Source organism: Macaca mulatta, chromosome 5 (assembly GCF_049350105.2).
Source record: "Macaca mulatta isolate MMU2019108-1 chromosome 5, T2T-MMU8v2.0, whole genome shotgun sequence".
Classification (NCBI taxonomy): Eukaryota; Metazoa; Chordata; class Mammalia; order Primates; family Cercopithecidae; genus Macaca; species Macaca mulatta.
In genome coordinates, this window is record NC_133410.1 from 119,422,511 (window position 1) to 119,445,547 (window position 23,037).

At 39.8% G+C, this 23,037-nt stretch overlaps 2 protein-coding genes across 3 annotated transcripts in view; one reads left to right on the forward strand and one right to left on the reverse strand.

Moving 5' to 3' along the window:
• Window positions 1-23,037, reverse strand: part of ELOVL6 (ELOVL fatty acid elongase 6) — a 151,150-nt gene that overhangs the window by 66,930 nt on the left and 61,183 nt on the right.
• Window positions 9,075-11,284, forward strand: LOC698989 (homeobox protein NANOG-like). The gene has a single exon (XM_078002129.1). The coding sequence runs from the start codon at window positions 10,161-10,163 to the stop codon at window positions 10,878-10,880; it is 720 nt and encodes a 239-aa protein (XP_077858255.1). The 5' UTR covers window positions 9,075-10,160; the 3' UTR covers window positions 10,881-11,284.

Consider the following 23,037-nt stretch of genomic DNA (forward strand, 5'->3'; position numbering starts at 1 on the left):
GAAATCTAGAAGAAAAGTCTCCAGAGAGTACTTTCCAAAGTCACTACATGCTTGAAGTTGACTGCTCCTTTTCCATCTAGTGTTTGCCTACTTTGCTGTGTACTGGCAACCGTAACCCTTGACTGCTCAATGGCAGGACATGCTGTAAGAGCTTAGAGGCATACTACACGGTTGTTTTGTCTTTGTGTCTTCCCACTTAGACTCACTTATTCTGTATTTCCAGCTGTCCAAAAGGACAATGGCCCTTTGCTTCAGAATCCTAAAATCTGATATAGAAAAACTGTTGAGGACACAAGTGTGCAAGACTGTATAAAAGGAAATGTAAACATTAAATTATATGAAGTCAAGGTCGTTATGTAGTATATAACCTTCACTATTAGTCAACTATCTTGTTTATTTAAAAATGAATGGCATTAATATTATATGGTAGATTCTAGGCTCTACAGACTGTAGGAATTTTAACAGATTTGGCATCATCTCTAAGATGTCCAAAACGCTTTTCTTTTTTTGTCGTTTCTGTTTTGAAACACAGTCTGGCTGTGTTGCGCAGGCTGGAATGCAGTGGCACAATCTCAGCTCACTACAACCTCTGCCTCCTGGACTCAAGCCTTCCTCCCAAGTAGCTGGGACTATAGCTGCATGCCACCACACCTGGCTAATTTTTGTGTGTTTTTGTAGAGATGAAGCTTCACCATGTTGCCCAGCCTGGTGTCAAACTCCTGAGCTCAAGCAATTCCACCCACCTTGGCCTCCCAGAGTGCTGGGATTACAGGTGTGAGGCACTGTGCCCGGCCCCAAAATGCTTTGACATGGTTCAGATAGTTTCACCTCTCCCTACTCCTCTGGAATCATGTCATAACTTTCCCCTGGGACACCCTGTGCTACAACTATACTGACATTCTCAAGACATCACGCCCCTTTGTCCCACTTTCCTTCGCACGTGCTGTTCTTGCTACGTTGAATGCCCTTCCCATGCAACCTTGTCACTTTTTATGATCACTGTGAAGATAATCCCTGACTGCTTCTAGGTCAAGCTGCCTATCTCTTCCTTCATCACCACTGTGCTTTCTGTATGTCTTTTTCTTACCTACTGTAGCACTTGTCTCTTTGTATTTTACACACAAGTTAACAAATATGGCTTTCCTTTGAAATCCTGAAGGGTACAGATTGTGTCTTACTCAACTTTGTATGCCCAGGGGCTTATGTCTTTCCCCAACATATGAATTAATAAATGGCCTATTGGATTTTTAAAATCTTGTGTTTTGGACATACTTTTAAGAGGGAAAATGCATTACTGAAGACTAAATAGAATAACTGATGCTCAAGTCATCTATGAAACTCTGCTTCAAACTCACTTGATTCTTAATCTAAACAGTAAAAATTGTATTTTCTTATAGCTCTTTTCCCTTAGGAGCAGAAAGAAAACTACAAATTAAGATAGGTAGTTTAAATCTTGAAGTGATTTAAATTATTCATTCAGCAAGTATTAACTGAGTGCCAACTGTGTGCTAAGCACAGTTCTAGGCTCCGGAAATACATCAGTGAACAAAACGGACAAAAAACCCTGTCCTCGTGGATGGAGGTTTCAAGCCTGGAGAGAGACAATAAGAAAATAAGTAAATTATATGGTATGTTAGAAAATTACAAATATTATGGAAAGAAAAAAGCAAGTGGGTGCAGGTGGAAAATGTGATGGAGAGTGAGAGACAGAGCACAGTGTTAAACAGGGTGGCACACTGGGAAGGTGAATGTGAGCCAAGACTGGAAGGAACTGTGGGAATGAGCCACTCTGGGAGGAAATGCATAAGGCAGAGAGCAATAGTCAAGGTAAGAACTATCTTCAAAGGTAAAATTTACCATATTCTACTGATTTTGTCTTTGGAAAATTCAACATATTGAGATGTCATTTGAGCATATATCTATAAATGTGTATCTGGGCAATAGTTCTCCTTTCAGTAACTTTTCAGGTAAATACAGCTAAGTTTGCATAGTCATAAATATCATGCACGAAAAATGAGCATGAAAGTGTCCAGACTACGGTAAAGAAGGTTTGTTCATTTTTATCAATAACTAAAATCTTCTTTAAAAGATAACTATAAATCTTAGTTACCAAGAAATCCCAGTTTCTGTTACTGCCTCTTGTGAGTTAAACTAGACAGTCTGTAGACAGATTAGAAGGTACCACAGTAAAGTCTTGAATTAAAACAGGTTTAGAGCTTGACACTAGAGAAGAATTTATTTAATCTTTCTTCATAAAGAATGTGTATGGGGCCAGGCGCGGTGGCTCAAGCCTGTAATCCCAGCACTTTGGGAGGCCGAGACGGGTGGATCATGAGGTCAGGAGATCAAGACCATCCTGGCTAATGCGGTGAAACCCCGTCTATACTAAAAAAATACAAAAAACTAGCCGGGCGAGGTGGCAGGCACCTGTAGTCCCAGACACTTGGGAAGCTGAGGCAGGAGAATGGCGTAAACCCGGGAGGCGGAGCTTGCAGTGAGCTGAGATCCGGCCACTGCAGTCTTCAGCCTGGGCGACAGAGCGAGACTCCGTCTCAAAAAAAAAAAGAATGTGTATAACCAGAAATGCCATTCGACCCAGCAATCCCATTACTGGGTATATACCCAAAGGATTATGAACTATTATAATGAATGTTTGCTTATTGCATATGTATGTTTACTGCAGTACTATTCACAATAGCAAAGATATGAAACCAACCCAAATATCCATTAATGATGGATTGGATAAAGAAAATGTGGTATATATACACCATGGAATAGTGTGCAGCCATAAAAAGGAATGAGATCATGTCCTTTGCAGGGACATAGATGAAGCTGGAAGCCATCATGCTCAGCAAACTAACACAGGAACAGAAAACCAAACACTGCATGTTCTCACTCATAAGTAGGAACTGAACAATGAGAACACATGGACACGAGGAAGAGAACAACACACACTGCGGCCTGTGGTACAGGGAGCGAGGGGAGGGAGAGCATCAGGACAAAAAGCTAATGCATGTGGGGCCTAATACCTAGGTGACAGGTTGATAGGTGCACCAAACCACCATGGTACACGTTTACCTAAGTAACAAACAGGTACGTTCTGCACATGTATCCTGGAACTTAAAAAAAAAAATGTGTTTATTGTTCTTTCAGGATTTCCTCTTGCAAACCCAAACCTGAATATACATAAGCAAAGGCTAGTTCTGGAAGAAACTGCCAGGATTACTCTCAACTAGACAGATTTTCTACAAGCACATTAATTCTGCTTCACTGGCCAACTCTTTTTAGGTCCAAGTCGGAAAAAAGTATGATTTCTGACAAGGACAAAAAAATAGGCTTTCAATTTTCATCATGAGTCAGCAGGGAAGGACAGGACATAAGTGACTTTTTAATGTATGTTTCTGTAAATGAACATATAGAAAAGTAAAACCTAATGGTAATGTGGAAATCAGAATTTTTGAAAAGAAGGCAAATGAAAGGAATAAATATTACTTTTAAACTAAAATAAAAAGGCATTGAGTGATTTTTATTTTTAAAATATACTCTAACAACTACCCATTTCCATTTTTTAAACAATAAAGCCTTTTACTCCAATGGTTCAGTGAGTCGAGATGAAGTTTTCAATTTTCAGCTGAGTAATAACATTATATACTTATAAGCTGATCTCAATTTTAGGAAATCATCATTAAGTAGAAACATAAACATTTCAAAGATTAGATATTGTTGTTTCTTTAAAAACATAAACACTTTTTTAAAAAGTCTTTCTACATTTCCCTACATGTTTCCAGAATATCTTCGTATCTTTATAGAACTCAGTGGCTCTATGAATGGAAGACCAAGATAATATACATAAGGAAAGGGATGGATAAAATGTAATTTTCCTTATAAATTAATAAAACTTAATTTTATTTACTCTATTAGAAAGATAGGGATTTAGGCCAGGCATGGTGGCTCACACCTGTAATCCCAGCACTTTGGGAGGCTGAGGTGGGTGGATCACCTGAGGTCAGGAGTTCGAGACCAGCCTGGTCAACATAGTGAAACCCCATCTCTCTTTAAAAAAATAAAAAAAATTAGCCAGGCATGGTGGCATACGCCTGTAGTCCCAGCTACTCAGGAGGCTGGGGCAAAAGAATCACTTGAACCTGGGAGGTGTAGGTTGCAGTGAGCCAAGATGGCGCCACTGCACTCCAGCCTGGGTGACAGAGCAAGACTCCATCTCAAAAGAAAAAAGATAGGGATTTGGTTTATAGGTGATTATTTTCTACTTGTATTTATGTGGGTTACAAAAAGAATGTTTTTATTACTTTTATAATAAAAAATAACATGTAAATTTTAGTCAGAGTAAGAGAAGGGAGAAAAGGATTGGGAGCAAGAATTAGAGACAGAGAAAAACTGATTTGGCCCCAGTGATGGTAAAAAAACAAAAACTATCAAATCTTTTTTTTGTGAGACAGGATCTCTGTTCCCCAGGCTGGAGTGCAATGGTATGATCTTGGCTGCCTGCAACCTCCACATCCCAGGCTCAAACAATTCTACCTCAGCCTCCAAAGTAGCTGGGACTACAAGCATGTACCACCATGCCCAGATAATTTTTGTATCTTTTGTAGAGATGAGGTTTCGCCATGTTGCCCAGGCTAGTCTCGAACTCCTGGACTCAAAGCCGATCCACCTGCCTCAGGCTCCCAAAGTGCTGAGATTACAGGCATGAGTCGCTGCACCCGACCCTCAAATCTTGGCCTGAGTGGAGTGGAGTAAAACAAGGGAGGGGGCAAAGCTTGGAATTCCCACTAATGACAAATCAGTAACTGAATTTTGCCCCTCTTTGACTTTTGGGAGGCCTCCCAAGGAAGTATACATATGGAGGGTAGTGAAAAATTTGATGCCAATTTCCTCCAAACTTCGAATATACTCTCTGGTGTTATGGAACAAATTTAAGAGGATTTGAAGGTGCTAGTCTTCTAACAACCATATGTACACACACTCACATTTTTGAACTAAGCATTTTTACCAGCTAATCTTATGTGTTTCTCAAAATGGTTCACTGACCACCTGCAACAGAACCGATGAGGTGCTTGCAAAGACAGATTTCCTCTTCCCAGACTTTCTCAATCTAGAAGAGTAACCATAAAATGTGCACTGAAGTAAGAGTCTTAAGAGATTTTAAAATTTGAGCTTGAGCCACTATTTCATGCTTTTATCATGATGATTTAGCTACCTATCTTCAGCCACTCTCATCCAGAATCCTTCAGGACTCTTTGATTTCCTATCTCAAAGATGACATCACTTTGATAACATGCATATCAAAATTAATTATATCCTACAAAAAAAAATCCTACAATAAAATACTTCTGGCTAATATTGTAATTACAAAAAAAAAACATCAGTGCATTAAAAAAAGCAAAGACTTTGAAAAGAGAGGAAAAGTAGTAGACCATCTCTTCTACTCTACACTAAGAGACACAGGATATATGCACCATTGTTGCCACAATACCATGCCTCTAAGAAGGTAAGCCTGGCCAGGTGCAGTGGCTCACGCCTGTAATCCCAGCACTTTGGGAGGCCGAGGTGGTTGGATCACAAGGTCAGGAGTTTGAGACCAGCCTGACCAACATGGTGAAACCGTGTCTCTACTAAAAATACAAAAATTAGTCGGGTGTGGTGGTACACGCCTGTAATCACAGCTATGCAGGAGGCTGAAGCAGGAGAATCACTTGAACCCAGGAGGCAGAGGTTGCAGTGAGCCGAGATCCCACCATTGCATTCCAGCTTGGGCGACAGAGCAAAACTCCGTCTCAAAAAAAAAAAAAGAAGGTAAACCTATGTCTCACTAAGCTCCTAAAGCTTCTCCTCTATGGGAGAGTCTAAGAAAAACATTAAATTAATCTAAAATTCCTTATCCTTTTAAAAGTAAAACTGAAACTTAGGGATAACATTTATTTTTCTTCATAAGTTATGAGTTACATCAGGTGAAAAATAGTTTTCCAGGCTTTGAGGATGATCGTTTAATGACAGAAATCAAAGATATTTACTTAATAAAACTTTTCAAAGCCTTTTGGTTTATGGTACAAAATTTTACTGAATTATCTATCATGACTAAGAAGAATTTATCTGGGCTGAGAATAAGGAGACTTTTGATTCATTCATTCTTGCATACAGCTATTCAGTAAATATTTATTAAGGGCTAACTATGTCCTAAGCATTGAGAATAGTTAATGAAACAGACACACTCCTTGCACCCAGACATGTTTTGGGGGAAAATAGACAAGTAAACAGAAAAGCAGGGTACTAAAAATAAGCAAACAGGCTGGGCACAGTGGCTTACACCTGTAATCCCAGCACTTTCGGGGGCCAAGGCAGGAGGATCGCTGGAACCCAGGAGTTCAAGACTGGCCTGGGCTACACAGAGAGACCCTGTTTCAAGAAAAAAAAAAAAGTCAAAAGTGAAATTAGGAAACATATAGGAGGCATGGTAACCCCATCTTGTTGGGTCAGAGAAGGCTTTCTGGAGACATATTCAGACAGGACGAGTATAAGCCTGGTAAAGAAAGAGAGAGGCAACGGTGTGGGCAAAGAGCCAGAGGCATGAGAGAGAAAGCACATTCAAACAACTCTAAGAAATTTAGAGTACTTGACCTTCAATTACAAAGTGGGAGAGTGTTGAGATGAAGGCGCAAGAAGTTAAGTGGAAGCAAGATCATGAGGACTCTTATAAGCTATGTTAAGACGTTTCTTTTTCATCTTAAGAGTAATGGGTAGCCATTGAAGGTTTTAAATGAATGAAGTCACGTGCTTGGATTTGTGATATATAAAGATCACTCACTGATGAAATGAAAGCTGGAACTTGAGTAAGTCTGGTGGGAATGGCACAGGTTTTAGACAACAGCAGGGCTTGGAGGTGAGGATAAGGCAGGCGTCATGGGCAGTGTGGTTACAGGAAGTTCCTGCATCTGTACCCTCCCAACTGGAGCGTCATTTCAGAGCAACTGGTTAAATGTTTTGCACATATGGGTGTATGAAGTTCACTGGGTGCCTTCTGCAAACAATTTCACTCAGACACTTATCTGTGAGCATAGGGGCGACAGCAAGGTCTAATATTTCCTCATTTGTTTTGGTGCTTATCGTGTTCTTAGATATAAAATTATGCTCCTCCCACCATGTGTCAACTACCAACATGCAATAATGTCAGTTTCAAGACCGAGAAAACAGCCATCCATGTTTCCAACCAACAAGACAGAACTTGTAAAGGAAAGTTCTCAGCTCACTTGGAACATGTTTTGGAAGATACAAGAAAAGCTGGACTGATGAGGATAGATAAGTATGTAACTGAGCTACTAAGATTTTAGGTGGGTGCACAAGTTGTTGTGGTTTTGCCATTACTTTTGCATCAACCTACACAGTCAGTACTCACAGGCAAAATAAACTTTTCAAAAGGACAGGCTTATCTTGCTTTACGTAGCAGATTTAGTCCAGAAAAATTATGTATAAATCTTTTTTTCAAAAAACTAAATTTTTTTTTGAAAACATTTGGGGAGCTTTCCTATTTAAGAAAAATTAATAATTATTTTTAAGGATCAAATAATTGTTACTGTTTTATATATTTCTCAAGGGATGCACATCTATACTGGATTGCTTTCTCTTCTTACCAGCTGAGAAACAGTGTGTTCCCTAGTGTCATCTGTCACCTCCTAAAAAGTCCTTGAGTCTCTCAAGAGATGCCTTAACACCAGGACAGATGTTATAGTTAAGGGATACACCCCACAAGATGTTCTTTGATTGGAACCCTAGCTTCACTGGACTGGGTCAATTGTGAGGCTAAGTATGGCAATATGACTGAATGCCCATCCATGACACTGATTTGCCTTGCTCCTTTTCAGAGATTAGTCTGAGATGAAGCTATGGCAATGATTATGAAAATAGAAGTGGCCACGTGGGGCTTCTGGGAAAGGTTTTTAAAACATAGAGACTTGTCTGCATGTCCCTTTGGAGTTTTATTTCTTTGCTCTTCTCTTTTCTTCCCAGTCACAAACCTGATGCCTGGCAGCAACCATCTTATAGCCATGGGGCAGCATGCATGAAAAAGAAAGAAGGAAGTAAAAGATGAAATCAGCTTAGTTTCCTGATAGTATCATACAGCTGCCTTGTCAGCTCTAGATTGTGTGCTCTAGACTTCCGTTGAGTGAAACAAGGCAATTCCCGTACATGATTAAGATTCTATTTGTTGATTTTTTCATTATTTCCAGCCCAACACAATCTTTTTTTTTTTTTTTTTTTTTTTTGGTGAGATGGAGTTTTGCTCTGTCACCAGGCTGGAGTGCAGTGGTGGATCTCAGCTCACCGCAACCTTTGCCTCCTGGGTTCAAGCAATTCTGCCTCAGCCTCCTGAGTAGCTGGGTCTACAGGCATGAGCCACCACGCCCAGCTAATTTTTGTATTTTTAGTAGAGATGGGGTTTCACCATGTTGACCAGGATGGTCTCGATCTCTTGACCTTGTGATCTGTCCACCTCAGCCTCCCAAAGTGCTGGGATTACAGGCATAAGCCACTGCACCTGGCTACCCAACACAATTTTAATACCCTGAATTTCAATTACAACTTCTCTGAATGTAAGGCACCAAGTTCTGTTGCTACTAACAGTATGTGGGATTCTGTGGTGATTTATTAACATGGACTACAACTAACAAGCCAATTCCTCTAAAATGTAAATATATTTAAAGTGACATTTGTAGAGCCTCCCTCCTCTATTGAGCTGCTGATCTGTGGGAGCTCTATCAGTACCATAAGATAGCAGGGAAACAAAACCAAAAAGCCATCCGATACTTCCTGGGCATTTTGGCCGTAATTATTCTCATTTAATTAAGCTTGAATGACCAAGTATTAAAAATGACTGAACCAAGGACGCTAAAGCAGAACCAACACAGTAGCCCAAGGAAAAGTAACTTCCCAGAAAAATATAAGGACAATGTTCTGTTAACAATTTTAGGCAGATTAAAGTGATATAGTAATAAGCAGTATTAAACCAAAATGTTCACCATCATCCATCTGGCCGGGTATTGGATAGTTCCCTTTAAGCAAAACATATCATGTGGGCTGAGCACTGCAATAGCCGCAGTGCTTACTCAGAAGCTCAACCTGTCTAGCAGGCTCCAGGGTTCTCAGACTAGCTTTTATGCACATGACCATCAGTCATTTTAGGATATCAAAGACAGCAAATTTATATCTGTTCATGGGTCTGTATTTAGGCATTTAAATGCATATAAATATAGGTAAGTACACATTTTTTTCAAGGAAACATTATGGAAGTTTAACACATATAAAGATCATTAGATATTCACTCTAACTCCCACTCCTATATAAAAGCTCTGGCTGTACTAGTTTATTTGAATATAAGAGAACTTTTTATAGTTAAGGAAGCCTCCTAAATTATCAATGACTGTACTATATGTAAGGTCTGCACCTTGGACATTGAACTGAAAATAATGAAGTACTTAGGAAATATCTGTTGCGTTGATGTTCCAATCCCTGTTGCTTCGCAGTATGATATTTACACTGAGGGAAACTGAGTTACAGAGAGGTGGGACACCTTTCAGGAGTCACCAGAAGGGCTAGAAGAGTTTGGGATGCTGAAATCCAGAGTTGTGTGGATTATTTTTTTAATCTGAACGATTCAAATTATCTGTTTATATTGATCAAAATTGGCCACAGAATCTCCAAATCCTCAAGTTCACATTAAGACAAATAGGCAGACTTTTCTCTAGAAAACTAAACAGCCTCTTTTATAAACAGGAGTATTTTTAGAATTAACAGTAACAAATCCAAGTTAATACAGTGTATGTGAACTTAAAAACATGAATGGATTTTTGCTGGACTGAGCTGGCTGCCTCCTGTTATTGTGAAGGCAACTCACTTCATCCCAACTTCTTGATACTTTTGCTCCTGGAGGTCATACTTCTCTAAGATCTTCCAGAAAAAAGTCTTAAAGCCATCTTAGCCTTTTTTCCAGTCCACCTCTTAAATTTTTCCTACTCTTCTCCAATAATGACATGAGTGTGAGTACAGCTTGTCCATAAAGCCTGCCTTGCTCCGAAGCATCCGACTGTAAAGACTGGTCACCTACACCTGTGGTTTGTGGGTCTGAAGAAAACCATCCATCCTTGCAAATGTCTTCTGCTGAGATGCCTCACACAGAGACTGTCTCTCGTCTTCCTTCTTCCATGGATCTGCTTATTCAGGACAGCCCTGATTCTTCCACCAATCCCAAAGGCAAACAATCCACTTCTGCAGAGAATAGTGCCACAAAAAAGGAAGACAAGGTTTTGGTCAAGAAACAGAAGACCAGAACTGTGTTCTCTTCTGCCCAGCTGTGGGTACTCAATGATAGATTTCAGAGACAGAAATACCTCAGCCTCCAGCAGATGCAAGAACTTTCCAACATCCTGAACCTTAGCTACAAACAGGTGAAGACCGGCTTCCAGAACCAGAGAATGAAATCTAAGACGTGGCAGAAAAACAACTGGACAAAGAATAGCAACAGTGTGACTCAGAAGGCCTCAGTACCTACCTACCCCAGCCTCTACTCTTCCTGCCACCAGGGATGCCTGGTAAACCCAAATGGGAACCTTCCAATGTGGAGCAACCAGACCTGGAACAATTCATCCTGGAGCAACCAGACCCAGAACATCCCGTTCTGGAGCAAACACTTCTGGAACGCTCAGACCTGGTGCACCCAGTCCTGGAACAGTCAGGCCTGCAACAGTCCCTTCTATAACTGTGGAGAGGAATCTCTGCAGTCCTGCTTGCAGTTCCACCCAAATTCTCCTGCCAGTGACTTGGAGGCTGCCTTGGAAGCTGCTGGGGAAGGCCTTAATGTAATACAGTAGACGACTAGGTATTGTAGTAGTCCACAAACCATGGATTTATTCCTAAACTACTCCACGAACATGCAACCTGAAGATATGTGAAGATGAGTGAAATTGAAATTACTCAATTTCAGTCTGGGCACTGGCTGAACCTTCCTCTCCCCTCCTCCCCTCCCTGATAGGATTTTTCTTGTTTGGAAACCACGTGTTCCGGTTTCCATTATGCCTATCTAGTCAATTTGATGGAGGGTGGAGTATGGTTGGAGCCTAATCAGAGAGGTTTCTTTCTTTCTTTCTTTCGTTTTTTTTTTTCCTATTGGATCTTCCTGGAGAAAAGGCATTTTAATCACCTTGGCTGCTAAAGACAACTTGATACTAGCTGTCTCTAGTTATCTATAGATAACTAGATCTAATACTAGTTTGGGTATCTTTAGGGTTTAGAATCTAACCTCAAGAATAAGAAAAAAATAAGAAGAAATAAAAGTACAAATTGGTGTGATGAAAATACATTCCTATTGTTTGGGATTGGGAGGCTTTGCTTATTTTTTAAAAAACTCTACTGAGGCCAGGCGCAGTGGTTCATGCCTGTAATCCCAGCACTTTGGGAGGCCAAGGGAGGCAGATCACCTCAGGTTAGGAGTTCGAGACCAGTCTGGCCAACATGGTGAAACCCTGTCTCTACTAAAATACAAACGTTAGCCGGGCGTGGTGGCAGGCGCCTGTAATCCCAGCTACTCGGGAGGCTGAGCCCAGATGGTGCCACAGCAATCCAGCCTGGATGGCTGAGCCAGACTTCATGTCAAAATAAAATAAAATAAAAACCCTATTGACGAGAAGGGTGAAGGGTTAAGCTGTAACATACTTCATTGATTTCCTCAGCCCTTTTTGGCTCTGTTTTACTATAGCCCCTATTTTGTTGATTATGCTAATATTTGTGGAAAGAGGTCTTGTGTTTGCTGCATTATGACATCAGTACTACTTTGGCTGGTTTAAGTACTAATAAATAAAACAACCATTTTTCCTTAAAAAAAAAAAAAAACATGAATGAGAGCTCCAGCTGGTTTACTTGTTTATTCAAAAACATTTACTCAATATCTATAATATTCATAAATGTCACCTAGTTTAAAATTTCTCTAGCAAAGTGGAGAAACTAAAATAAAAAAAAATTTTTTTAAAAACTAAAGAAAAAAACAAAAACTCCTATCCTCTAGGTCCTGTAGGGGTGAGGAGGGCCCAAGTACGAATATTAACAAAAACCAAATGATCCTGTCATCACCAGGAGGACCTGGGGACCCCACTTTAAGAAACACTGGTCTAGACAGTTCTAGATGCTGGTGACACAAACCTCAAATTGCGCATCGTCTAGTGAGATAGACAAGTAGACAAAAATCTATTATGCACTCTAAATATTCAGAGTGGTATGAAGAGGATAGGGGAAAAAAATAGAAGGACAGAAATTCTCTTGCTGAAATGGCCAGTTTTTAAGGCATGGCAGAATGGCCAGAGAAGAATGGGTGAAGAGAAAGCTGGGCACAACCATTCAGTGGGGTGGGGTACAGTTTGAAGGACTTGGACTCCTGGGCTATAGGAGTCAGAAATGAGGGTGGAGAATTAAAATAAGGTTGTATCTTAAATGACTTTTATGCTCAAATGGGGCTAGTTTGAACTTCATCCTGAAAATACAGGAAGCCATGAAGGGTTTTAAGTAAGGGAGGAGGAGCATGCTGAGATTAAATTTGTAGAAAGCCCACTTGGCAGTGGCAATGTGAAGGGTAGATGGGAGGGGTGTGAGTAACCTGATAGAGACAGAGGCCAGGTAACTGCAGTTTTCCTCAAGAGAAGATGCTTAAGGTAGAAGAGACAGAGAGATGGATGACTCTGAAAGATGGTAACCCAACATACAGTAATTATTCCATATATTTATTGAAATCAACAGAAGACATAGAAGAGAGAGGTCTTGACAGCTGATTTAATATGGGGAGAGAGGCAAAGGAGAGGGTAAGGGATGATTTGTGGGTGGTCAGTGTTAGTTTGATGGGGAGTCAGAAATGGCATTTTAGAGGCTAGGTGCATTGGCTCATGCCTGTAAACCCAGCACTTTGGGAGGCCGAGGTAGATGGATCACTTGAGGTCAGGAGTTCAAGACCAGTCTGGCCAACGTGGTGAAATCCCCCAAAATATAAAAATTCAAAAAATACAAAAAAATTAGCCGAGCATGGTCATGTGTGACTGTAGTCCCAGCTACTTGGGAGGCTGAGGCAGGAAGATCACTTGAACCCAGGATGTGGAGGTTGCAGTGAGCCGGAATCAAACCACTGCACTCTAGCCTAGGCAGTAGAGCAAGACTGTCTAAAAAAAAAAAAAAAAAAAAAAAAAAAGGCATTTTAGTGTTTACTAGTAGAGATAGTTAATAGCAATATAGGACTTATTCCCAGAGATGGAAAGAAATCTACAGGGTGTGGGACATAGAAATATCAGGGCTAAGGATATCTATTTGGAAGTCATCCATGTCTGGGTGGTGGTGGTTGAAGTCATGGACATGAATGAGGTCATCCAAGGGGAATATCTGAAGGTCAATACAGAACCTAATGGGAAGGGCAGGGAGCATCACCACTTACAGAGAAGGTGGAAGAGAAGCAAAGAAGATTAAGAAGACACAGTCAAGAGGAAAGAAGAAAACTAAGGAGTGTTATGGGACAGGGTTAGAGAAAAGAGAGGTAGTTAAGTGTCACAGAGCACATCAAGTCAGATAAGATCTGATAAGAAGAGTGTTCTGTTGTGACCCACAGACACAATCAGGGCCTAATGAGTCTGTGAATGGATCATTCATTTCTCCAACAAATATTTATTGAAGTTCCTGCATGCCAAGTGTTAGGCAAATAAACCTCAAACCTCAAGGACAGCCTCATCCTATTGTGAAAGCATAGCGAAAGCCTGTTGCATTTCCTTACAAATGTTATACTATGTATTAATAAAAGCTGTGAACTATGGCTTACTTAACACTGACATTGCACTTGGGCAAATGAGAAGAGGTAAGGTGACAGGCTTTGGGAAGATGAGGCTTGCGGGGGCAGGGGTGTCACAGGTGTCAAGGGAGCCTGAGAGGACAGGGAAGAAGGGAAGGAAAGGCATGGACCTTCTCATCCTGCTTAACCCTTCATTTAAGTCCCAAATCTGTTTGAAGAGCAAAATCCTAGGCTAAAGGAAAGTCATTATTTACCAATATAATCTCTTTGTGTGTCCAAAGAAGAAAATTAAGATATGAAAGAAAAAGTTAAATTCACCAAATTAAACTAGAGTGATCTGATTACCATTTATAGAAACAACTCACCTCATAGTTTCTTAGGCAGGCACTGATTAAATGTCTATTACTTAAAGCTTCTCTAAAAATATAATATCTAAACATCCAAAATGAAAATTACTAGAAAGTCTGTTTACATACATTTAGAAAAGTAGAATAATAATATCCATAACACTTTAACGCAGTAGATCCTGTGATGATTTCATGTATCCATTCATTTGCTCAACAAATACTTAGAGTTCTTGCTAAGGCTTACTGTCATTAAAAAGGTGAACTCGTGCTCATGAAGCCTACATTCTAGCAGGAGACAGAAATTAACAAATAACTCTGAGGATATATTATAATGTTACAGTGTTGTATACAAAAATAAAAGCAAATGGCTCAGGAATGACAAGGCTTCATTAGGTGTAGTGCTCAGGGAAGACCTCTATTAGTGGAGCAGGAATATATGAACATAAATGCTTGAAATGATGAGAGAACATATTTGACTGCATAACTGATATCTGTTTCTGATCCCCACGATATGGTCCTTCCTTCAGTACTCCATCACTGAACCCTACAAGTTGCCAGTCACCATTTTAAGCACAGGTTGGGAGGGATAGTAAAACACTTCTTACCCTCAGGAGTCACTATGACACATGGAAGAATGTGATCAGTCATGAGAAAATGACTTTTTAAAATTATGCTAAGTCAGCTGATAGTGGGATCATTTCAGGCTGTAAGAACACAAGGCCTCTGGGGGGACATGTATTGTGGCAGCATAGAGAAGAGTGGAGATTGGGAAATAAAACATTACAGAATGAAGGAACAACATGAAATAAAGGTTAGAGAATGTTTGTCCAGAGAATGAAGATATTTGGCAGATGTGTTTACAGTGTTTAAAAGGGATGATGTGAGCTGGGTGTGGTAGCTCATGCCTGTAATCCCAGCACTTTCGGAGTTGAGGTAGGAGGATCACTTGAGGCCAGGAATTCGAGACCAGTCTGGACAACATAGCAAGGCCTCATCTCTACAAAAAATTTTAAAATTAGCTGGGCTGGTTATGCAGGCTCATAGTCTCAAATACTCAGGAGGCTGAGGTGGGAAGATTGAGCCTGGGAGTTCAAGGCTGCAGTGAGTTGTGATCATACCACTGCACTCCAGCCTGGGTGCCAGAGCAAGGCCCTGTCTCCAGGGAAAAAAGTGATGATGTGGGACATAAGGTAGAAGAGGAACTGTGAAGGGCCTTATATTCCAGGCTAAAATGTGAGTACTTTCCTTTTATGTATATCACTAACAGAACTATGAAATAGAACCTAGGATATTCCTTTATTTTGTGGATGTATAACTGGTTGACGATAAGAGAATCACCTTAAGGCTAACAAGTCATTTAAAATAATCTGAAGGTACCTAATGAATGTGATTTATTAAGTTTGTACCGGAGTCCAGTGTTTCTTGAGACTTTTCAGAAACTGCACTAAGAACTTGATGCTGATTTCTCCTTTACTCTTCACACCAACTTCACTAGGTGTGTGTACCATCCCCCATTTGCAGATAAAGAAATGCAGCACATACTGCATTAAATAACTTGCCCAAATTCGCATAACTTGTAAGAAATGGTGTTCTCGGTTCAAACTGGCTTCTGTATGACTTCAAAGCCAAAGTCAGCAACTTAGAAGGCAAAAATTATAATTTAGTTGGCAAATATGAGAAGAGGTCAGAAACAATTGAAATGAAGCTCCATAGGAACACTTACAGGGTATCAGGGTTAGTAGCCTAGGGAGAAAAGGCAGACACTAAAATTGTTTAAATAGGTAAGTTCAAGGGACAGGTAAAGTCCTTAGTGGGGAAGAAGCCAATCAGCAGATGAACTGCAATCATTGTCTCTCTTTTCCTTCTGTCTCCTCTTCTGGTAACTGACCACAATCAAGGCTGCCTAGAGGAATAATGAAGTAATCCTCCTATTGTCAGCAATGGTCTGATCCAGTGCCAGGCACCACAGACAACTTGGTGTTCAGAAAAGATCCTTCAAGATGAACAAAGGGTCAAAATAAAAAATTCTGGAAGAGAGAAGACTGACCACAATTTAATGTAAGGCTCGGGAAGAAATGATCTCTACCTTCCTTAACATCTCAAGAACTTCCTTAGATTCATTGGATGTTGAACCTGTGTGATTCTAGTAGAAAAATGAATTTTTTTTCTTAACTTGAATATGTGACTAGGATGTTAATAATTAAGTCTGGGTTAATATTGAAGATATCTTACGGTGGGCTTCTTAAAGCATTGATCACAAAGACTGCATGTTCATAATTGGGCTGCATTTGTTAGGATTCTAGATATTTGAAATTTCTAGTGTTATTTTGGTTTCAGTTTTCTAGACAAGCATTCTCAAATTCTCATTTTGCTTTTTGACATATCATGTGTGACTCAAATGTTTTCCCTTGAGTTGGAAAACACCCAGCATTAGGAATAGGCACATAAATATAATACTTCAAGCTTCAGATTTAAGCTCAATTATAAAGTGTTTAAAGGCTGTACTGGTGGTAGTTCTTCTGAGTAGAATTCCTACAACTATGGGTTTGTCTATAATGTTCATTCTATGTTGAACACCTTGTTTAAAACTTGAAATGTGTAAGTAGTAATAAAGAAAATATGTCCTCCTCTTACCAAAGCTAGGACTGATTACATATTCACTTGACTGACAGATATAATCACCTAAATTAGGAGCAATCAGCACTTCCTTACAAACTAATGACTCGAGATGTAGTCTTCCCATTGGCTTATGAATATTTTCTTTATTTACTCAGAATAAATAGTCTGTAGCATCTGCCAGCTGCCCCTAATTATACCAGCTGCACCCAATGACCACAGTGAACATTATTTTACATTCTAAATAACTGGTACAAGGTGAGCCATGGTTTTCTGAGTTTCCTATCACCTTTGTATTTCCAGTCCTCAAATGTTAATTTGTAAAGTGGCAGTTTCAGGCAAAACTAACAAAATTAGCATCTAATCAATAACCATACTATGTCCACCTATATCCTATTTAGACTCAGAAGTAGGGGAAGAGTGAGAAAGGTGGAAGTGGAGAAATAGAGGCCCAAATAGAAAATTTTATCACAGGAATGTCTAGATGTCTTCTGGGATTGTCTGTTAAAGAGCTGTGACACTCATCTAAACACAGAATTACTCTCTTTCTTGTTGGTTAGAAGGCCAACGGTGCCATGGTAATACTATCAAATATATATCAAGGCTTGGCAAGAAAAATGGTACCTTCAGAAATTTTATAATCTGATATCAAATAGGTCAAGAAATATAATAAAATTAATTTCTTTGGTTTCCTTAGAAAACTGGAAAACTTTAAATTAGAAACTTAGAAAGCTTTAAATTAGACTTTGTAGTTAAAAAAGGAAATGTTAGTTCCTTCCAGCATTAGAATTCCGTGATTCTCTGACTCTGAGCTTGGATTAAATCTAGTCTGGCTGAGTAGAAACCTAAGTAACTAGCTGGTTGCCTTTAGTGATCTTCCACTTTATGGCTGCCTCCGCCTAAGAAGTTCATCATCGTGACTAACTTTCTTTGTGACGAAGTCGTGACTAACTTTCTTTGGGGCAAAGTTGGAAAGCAGAGGTCAAAGTCAATCAGAAATGGGACAAACTCACTTTCTACTGCCTGGTGAAGAGCCATTTTCAGTAGCCCCTTTTTAAGATTAGCCTCATCCAAGATTTGATAAGCTGTTTTGACTTTACTATAGATCTTATTATCCGTGTCAGTTAAGTTTATGTTTCCACTAAATCTATCTAAATTAAAAAGGTAAAAAGCTAATGCTCAGTCTTATCAGATTTCTCTTTTTTATTAATAGAATGTGGATTTTTTTTCAAGCATGTAACAATAATAGTAATGATAGGACCATAAATGTGGATGGCTCTTTACAAGTCACTAACATTACATAAATTCCTCAACAACACACTCTGAGGCCATAACAGACTTCTGGAAATAACACAATTGGCTACGGAACTCCCACCCATCTAGCTTCATGGGCTCCCACTTTAATTTCAAAACAACAGGACTGTGCACATTCATTTACATGATTAGGGCAGGGCTTAAGTGTATGTCATGTCACGCCTACATCATCCTTCAGACAAACTTACTGCCTCTTATGGACAACAAAACTGGGGCTCAAAAAAGGACTTGCTTATAACTGGCTAATAAAGAGGAACTCTGGGTTCAAAGTGAGTCCAATTCTTTCTTCTACCCACAGCTTCTGCTAAAGTCATTATTGAAATTCATAGAGCAGTTTTTCCATGTTACTGCTTAGGTTTCTAAAGGTCTGTGACCTAATACAACATGCTCGATAATTTATTACTGATTTAACCTACTTCACTAAGGATTCACTTTTAACTTTTAACTTGTAATTATGTCTAATAAACACCACTCAAATAGCAACCTCTTTCTTCATGGCCCTGTGGTTGTAAAGCAAGCTAGTAATATATGTCAGTGGATTGGTGCTAATAAAGTTCTATATACCTCATTAATTCCACAAATCCTATTGGGTATTTCTTATCTGCCAGATCCTCTGCTAGGTGCTGGATACACAGTACTGAACAAGATGGGTACAAATAAGCCTCACAGAGCTTGTTTCATTGAAAAGCAGAGAGATACACACCAATCAACAAATAATAGTAAACGCACTATGATGTGTTTTGAAGGAAATTAGAGTGTCAAAGAGACGGTGTTAGCAGATGGAGGGGAGCTCTTTTGGATGGAGAATGAGAATGTCTCCCTAAAGACATGGGAATGAATTGAGATCACAAAAAAATGAGAAATAGCCATCTTTGAGAAGAGCAGAAGGAAGAACATTCCGAGGAAAAGAAAGTACATACTGGAAAGCCTGAATGCTAGAGTTTGGTGTGTATAAGGAACTGAGCAATGGTCACTTTTTGTGTGGTAAGACATGTGGATGTGGGCTGGCGGGGCAGGGGTGAGTCTCACACAGCTCTTAAGTGTGTCCCCAGACTCCTGTGGTTTCCATCAGCCACAACCTGAATAACTGTGTTGTACTCCAAAAACAATTACAGATTAGACATATAAAACTATCATTACACCCATAGTACCTAAGCCAAGGACACAGTATTCTATCTTTTCAATGAAGATCTGCATGAAGTAAAATTATTATGTATAATTTTAGGTATTGATATAGAAATCTCAGTGGATATAGATATGTGTCTCTGATATAGAAAAAAGTTTTAAAGGGATATTAAAAGTTATTATCTTGCGGGGTTGAAGATTAGGGCAACTTTCATTTCTTTTTAATTTTAAGAAAAAAGTGATATTATGGGGGATTAGCATGTTTGTGGTTGTATTTTTTTTTTAATTAAGAAAATAAACAACAAAATGAAGAAAACATTTTTCTTCTATGAAAGCCTGATAAGAAGAAATTTCAGCTGTTTAAACTTAGGAAGCTAAAAACATCAAATCCAAGAATGTTCTCTGGAACTGAGCCCAATCCATTTTTATTTGAGTGAGAATTGGATACATTTCCATCCCCTTGGGGCTCCAGTCTGTCAATATTTTACTTTTCAGAGATAAAGAGACACATGTAGATAATCACAGTGACCTCAGTAACTTTCCTTCTCTTATTTAAGTTTATTTCTACTGTAGTTTTCCCTGTTAAAGATCTTTTGTTTTGCTTATATATCTAATTTTAGAGAATAACAATGCACACACAAAAAATTCCTCTTGCTCTGCTAGACCTGGACCTTTTCTCTAATATATATCTCCATTTTGTCTTTTTTTAGACAGAGTTTGGAAGCAAAGGAGAGAATTGCTGTACAGCTGGCCTACTCTTCTCATCAACAGTGGTTTAACAGTTTTTAAGCAAAAGTCAGCTTTGTTTATCAATTTTGTGTTTTTTTTTTTTGCTGGAATTTAACCTACCCCTGCCTCCCCTTTCCCAAGTCTACTTCAGCCAACCTCTCATTCAACAGGTACCACCCTCTAACATAACTGAAATAACTACCATTACCGGATCTTGCTAGCAAAGAATCTCAAATTTTCCCACTCAGTTGTAAACGATTTAGTAATCTCTAGTGTTTACAGGGCTCTTGTCCTATCTAATCCCTTCCCTGGCAGGACACCTCACAGAACCTGCCCTTTACGCTAGTCATCAAGCACCGTCAGGGATGGATGGCTGTGTCACTGGTCTCTTTGGTATTCCCTACTGTTCCTACCATGTGGTGATTATCTGTGACTTCCCTAATCCCTGGCTGCCTTAGCTGGGACTGACTCACATGTTTCTCAGGTTGCTGCTGGCTTTACAGTCCTTTACTGCCCATGCCACTTTGGAGAAAGGCAGGGCTAGTACTTTTCTATATAAGCCCTCAAACTTGACTTTGTGTTTCACAGGAAGGTGAAAAAGCTGGGTCTCTTTTCTTTTTCTTTTCTTTCCACAAGATGATAAAGCTAGGGGAAGCCTGTGGACAAGGTTTATTTCTGCAACTGCAATGATCAGCTGCTTCCTGCTCCTTACTTCCTAAGCTTTTGTGCTCAGTGTCAGATCCCTAGCAGTTTCTATCCCCTGCTCTGCTAAAAAAGAATGGATATTGACTCTGAGGCCCTAGTTCTTTTTAATTAAATTGTATTTTTGTTATTATTATTATTTTTTGAGATGGGGTCTTGCTCTGTCTCCCAGGCTGAAGTGCAGTGGTGCAATCACAGCTCACTGCTTCAGTCTCCTGAGTAGCTGGGACTACAAGTGTCATGCCACCATGCTTCTTTTTAATTTTTTAAAATGGTTTTCTGACTTCAATTCCAAACACTTCTCAATTGTAACCAAGAGATAATACTTTTTTGAATTCTTAAAGTTATAAATAGATACTCAAAGTTTTAGCAAAGTCTAAGTGATATTAAGCTTGTCCTTATTAACCAAGTGACTTCAATGACTACTTGTTAATGGCAACCAAAGGTCATTTTTTAAATGAATATATATTATTATATATAATATTAAGGTCCTCAAGAAATACCTAAAGTTTAACAAAATCTAAATAATATTGTGCATATTCTTTTATTACTGTATTGCTGTTGGTGATAAAGACATGATGCTGATGTTGCTGATAAAGACATTCCCAAGACTGGGCAATTTAAAAAAGAAAGAGGTTCATTGGATTTACAGTTCCACGTGGCTGGGGAGGCCTCTCAATCACGGCAGCTTACAGGATTGTTGAGAAATGACACTACTCAAGCTGGGGCTAAACTGTGGTAGTCATTCTGATTCAAATACTGAGTTGGTTTTTTGTGTTTTTTTTTTTTTTGAGATGGAGTTTCGCTCTTGTTGCCCAGGCTGGAGTGCAATGGTGCATTCTCGACTCACCGCAACCTCTGCCTCCCGGGTTCAAGTGATTCTCCTGCCTTAGCCTCCTGAGTAGCTGGGATTACAGGCATGAGCCACCACGCCCAGCTATTCTTGTATTTTTAGTAGAAACATGGTTTCTCCATGTTGGTAAGGCTGGTCTCAAACTCCTGACCTCAGGTGATTCACCTGCCTTGGCCTCCCAAAGTGCTGGGATTATAGGCATAAGCCACCATGCCCAGCTGGAGCATTGGTATATTATAAAAGCTGCCTAGGTAACTCTAACGTTTGGCCCCATACATCTGAAGGATACCTATAATGCACCTGAAAAATGCAACAGAAACAGCAGTTCCCTGGGACCACACACTCAGAAAGGGGGTGTATCAGAAGATCTAGGGACCAGGAGGCAGAAGACCTGAGGCAGCACTACAGATGATGGAGAAAAACCCACTGGGGAGGGGGGATCCTAACCTTGAGAATAACTGAGATCATGCAGAAGTATTTGACCCTACAGCATTAATACTGTATTAGTGTGTGTGTATGTATGCATGTATGTGTGTATATATATATAAAACTTTTGGTACCCTGGGAATTGTAGACAAAATTTTAAAATACAAAAAATTCAGCTGGTGTAAGAGAAGATACTTGAATCAGAACGACTACCACAGAGATAGTTTAGCCCCAGCTTGAGTAGTGTCACTTCTCAACAATCCTGTAAGCTGGTCCTGCTTTTCTGATCATCTTCCCTTTGCCCACTTCTCAACCAGCATCATGCCAAAAAAAACTGCCCACATTTTTCTTAGTGGCTCAAATAGGAGCAGCAGCAGCAACAGTAGGGGCTCTGGGAAGGGGCCATATAAGCCATGATTGTCACTCATTCCTACCCATCCACTTATTATCGGTAGCACTATAGTCTCTTTACAGCTCTTACCAAATGCCAGTGCCCTTTGTGTTCCATAGGCCAGTGGAGCTGGCAGTCTGACAGCCAGAAAGGAAACCTGATAAGATTAAAAGTACTTTGGTTCCTATCCAATTTCCTCCTCTTTGAGGGAGGGGGATGGTTTCTTTTTTCACTCAAATATCATAAAATTGATTCTGAAATAGAATCAACAGGGATCTAATAGAAATAGAAAGAAGCCAGGCATAATGGCGCATGCCTGTAGTCCTAGCTTACTCTGGAGCCTAAGATGGGAGGACTGCTTGGGCCCAGAAGTTCAAATCTATCCTGGCAACATAGGGAGACCCAGTCTCTTAAATTAATTAATTAAAGAAACAGAAAAAAAATTGGGGGGCCAGGCACAGTGGTTCACACGTGTAATGCTAGCACTTTGGGAGGCTGAGGTGGGTGGATAGTTTGAGCCCAGCCTGGGCAAAATGGCGAAAACCTGTCTCTACCAAAAATATAAAAATTAGCCGGGCATGACGTCTCATGCCTGCAGTCCCAGCTATTCAGGAGGCTGAGGTAGGACAATCATCTAAGCCTGGGGAGGTGGAGGCTACAGCAAGCTGAGATCATACCACTGCACTCCATCCAGCCTGGGCAACAGAGT

Excerpts from the sequence above, each read along its gene's own strand:
- LOC698989 (XM_078002129.1), top strand. The coding sequence starts at position 10,161 with ATGTCTTCTGCTGAGATGCCTCACACAGAGACTGTCTCTCGTCTTCCT.